This window comes from Medicago truncatula, chromosome 4, assembly GCF_003473485.1.
Source record: "Medicago truncatula cultivar Jemalong A17 chromosome 4, MtrunA17r5.0-ANR, whole genome shotgun sequence".
NCBI classification, from domain to species: domain Eukaryota; kingdom Viridiplantae; phylum Streptophyta; class Magnoliopsida; order Fabales; family Fabaceae; genus Medicago; species Medicago truncatula.
Genome location: NC_053045.1, coordinates 52078127 through 52080832, shown reverse-complemented (window position 1 = coordinate 52080832; position 2706 = coordinate 52078127). Strand labels below are relative to the sequence as shown.

At 32.9% G+C, this 2706-nt stretch overlaps 1 protein-coding gene across 1 annotated transcript; it reads left to right on the top strand.

The window, feature by feature from the left end:
• The first annotated feature begins 1378 nt into the window (after positions 1-1378).
• On the top strand, positions 1379-2388 carry LOC11440187 (snakin-2). The gene is made up of 4 exons (XM_003608914.4): positions 1379-1529; positions 1612-1674; positions 1786-1828; positions 1920-2388. Exons 1-4 carry the CDS (start codon positions 1473-1475, stop codon positions 2102-2104), a joined length of 348 nt encoding a protein of 115 aa, XP_003608962.2. The 5' UTR covers positions 1379-1472; the 3' UTR covers positions 2105-2388.
• Positions 2389-2706: the final 318 nt, after the last annotated feature.

Sequence of the window (2706 nt, the reverse complement as noted above, 5' to 3'; positions counted from 1 at the left end):
GTACAGACTGTTAAAATAGTAAGGAGGTTAAAGGAAATTTTGCTTTGCTTTTGATGCACGTTTCGGTGCAGGACCTAGTACGGAAGGTACTTTACCCTAATAGAATCATTGTGATTCTTTCTTTTCTCCACTCTCTTGAAGTGCTGACATTGATCTTAGTGGAGTGAGGTCTGTTTTGTTTGCAGTACACGTCGAGTAATGAGATAAGGATGGAGGGAGCAGAGTAGATTATTACAGTGTTTTTACAGCCTTCAACCAGCTGTCTACAACTTTGATCAATGCTCTTATTCCAACAACTTTGCCTTATTTTTTTCTTTTCATTTGGATTTGGATGTATGCAGCCAAGTTGGACTGGTTTGATATTGATCCCATCCATCCAATCCATAAAGAAAAAAGAAACAAGACAAGAAAGTAAATTAGACATTGGACCACAGTCTTGTCCTTTTCAACAAAAATTGAACAACTATTGTAGTTGAAATGTAAGATAACTCATTTTGGATTCAAATGTGAATGGTTAATCTCATATCGTCTATAAATGAGTATATATGTCTGATCTAATATGTGTAGTTTCCCTCTCTTGTGATCTTAAATTGGATGGGAATGTGGTTTCACTCTCTTATACTTTTGGACTCTCAATGATCCCTTTGACTCCTAAGCACTCGTGAGTTTTAGAGGATGGATCATTGTAGGTAACGACGTTCCATCGAACTCCTAAACAAATAGTATCAAAATCATGATTCAGTTTGGTAGAGAGTGAGAGGGGGATCTTGGGGTTTGAATTAAATATATGACGTGAAACTCACATTTAAGAGAGATTGTTGGGTTAAATGTGACTGGTTAATCTCATATCGTTTATGAATAAGCAAAATATTGGATAAATACCATATATCAAATGTTATAATATTTTGAGTGAATATTTATTGTTTCCCTCTCTTGTGATCTTAAATTGGATGGGGAATGTAGTTTCACTCTCTTATAATTTAGGACTCTCGACGATCCTTTTGACTCTAAGCAGTCATGAGTTTTTACATTTGATATTTAATTAAAACAAATACCACTATGTAGTAACTAATGTTCTAGGTGAAATGCAAGATAAGTACTAAATTTCCATATTCGATAGATGATCTGCTATATGTTAATACTTAAGAAATTAATAAAGAGAAGTGAATGAGAACATTAAAAATGTTATTTACTCTTATTTTTGTTAAATCTATACCAATCAATCAAGTCACAATCCTTGTTAAATCTTCCTCAAAAAAATCCTTGTTAAATCTATTTTGTAATAAGAAGGGAAAAAATAAATAAACGATAATGTGCCAAATGTTGGGTTATGTAGGTAATTTCAGCTGGTTGCAAATTGAGTTGTGGGACCATTTTCACCTATAAATAGTAGCATGTAGAATATCAATAAACTATACTCTACTCATTAACTTAAGGTGCAGTCTAGCTAGATTTTAAAATTCTTCTCTGTAATGGCATTACACAAGCTTCTTGTCTTCGGGTTGTTGCTTTTAGTGTGCCTCTCTAAGGTACTAAACTAAACCTGATATTTTGTAACAATATTTTCTTGATTTTAATTAATTTTTTTGGTGTTTTGTCAATCTCATGCAGGTTTCATCTGATCATGAGATAGAAAAGGAAGAAGATGAAGAAATGCATTTAACTGATAAGCCGGTATATTATATGCTCTCTTTTCTTTCTTTCTCGAATGATATATATACTAAAGTACTTGACCTTTTTAATACTTAAATAGAACCTAATATATGTTAAAATGCTTATCTTCAGCTTATTGTGCGAGACGGAAACAGAAGGCTAATGCAAGACATAGGTAAGCCAAAAAGATAAAACTAAAAGTATCTAACTAACATATTAAGATTTTTAAAGACTAAACTTAATTTCTCATAATCAATTTTGCGCAGACTGTGGAGGGCTGTGCAGGTCAAGGTGCAGTGTGCATTCAAGGCCAAATTTGTGCAAGAGGGCATGTGGGACTTGCTGTGTGAGGTGCAAGTGCGTCCCACCAGGTACTGCTGGTAATAGGGAGTTTTGTGGAGCTTGTTACACTGATATGACCACTCATGGCAACAAGACCAAGTGCCCTTAGAGATCTTATCAAAGCCCATGGGCCTAATTAGTTTGGGCTCTCTTCATTTCCCATTTAGTATCTACTAGTGTAGTTTAGTAAATGGGTGTGTTAGTTTGAATGAAAAAAATAAATAAAAGGAAAGTATTTCTGTTGTTGTATTAGTAGTATGTTAAACCTTTATAGTAAATGGGTGTGTTTTCTGTTTTTGTATGTTGTGGTAGCTAACTATGAATTATATGTATAAAACTGTGTGTTTAAGATCGTTTAATATATAAAGAACAGTGCATTATATTCCCTTTACAGTTCGGGTTCATCCATCTTTAATTATTCTTATTCTTGTAAAACTGAGATAACATAACTGGTCCAGCCCATACACAAATTTGGATTGCTTTTTCCTTATTTCTATTATCACTATTATTTTTATACAATTCTTTAGAATATTTATTGACATGTTAGTATATTTTTTATTCACTGAGATTTGAATTATGATCATTGGAACTCTCTTAAGACTTTGTTTGTATTGATGAAATATATATGATGGAATGGAGTGGTATGGAATGTGGTTCCGTTGTTCAAATTTTTGAAAAATTAGTGGAATAGAGTGATATATGATGAAATCC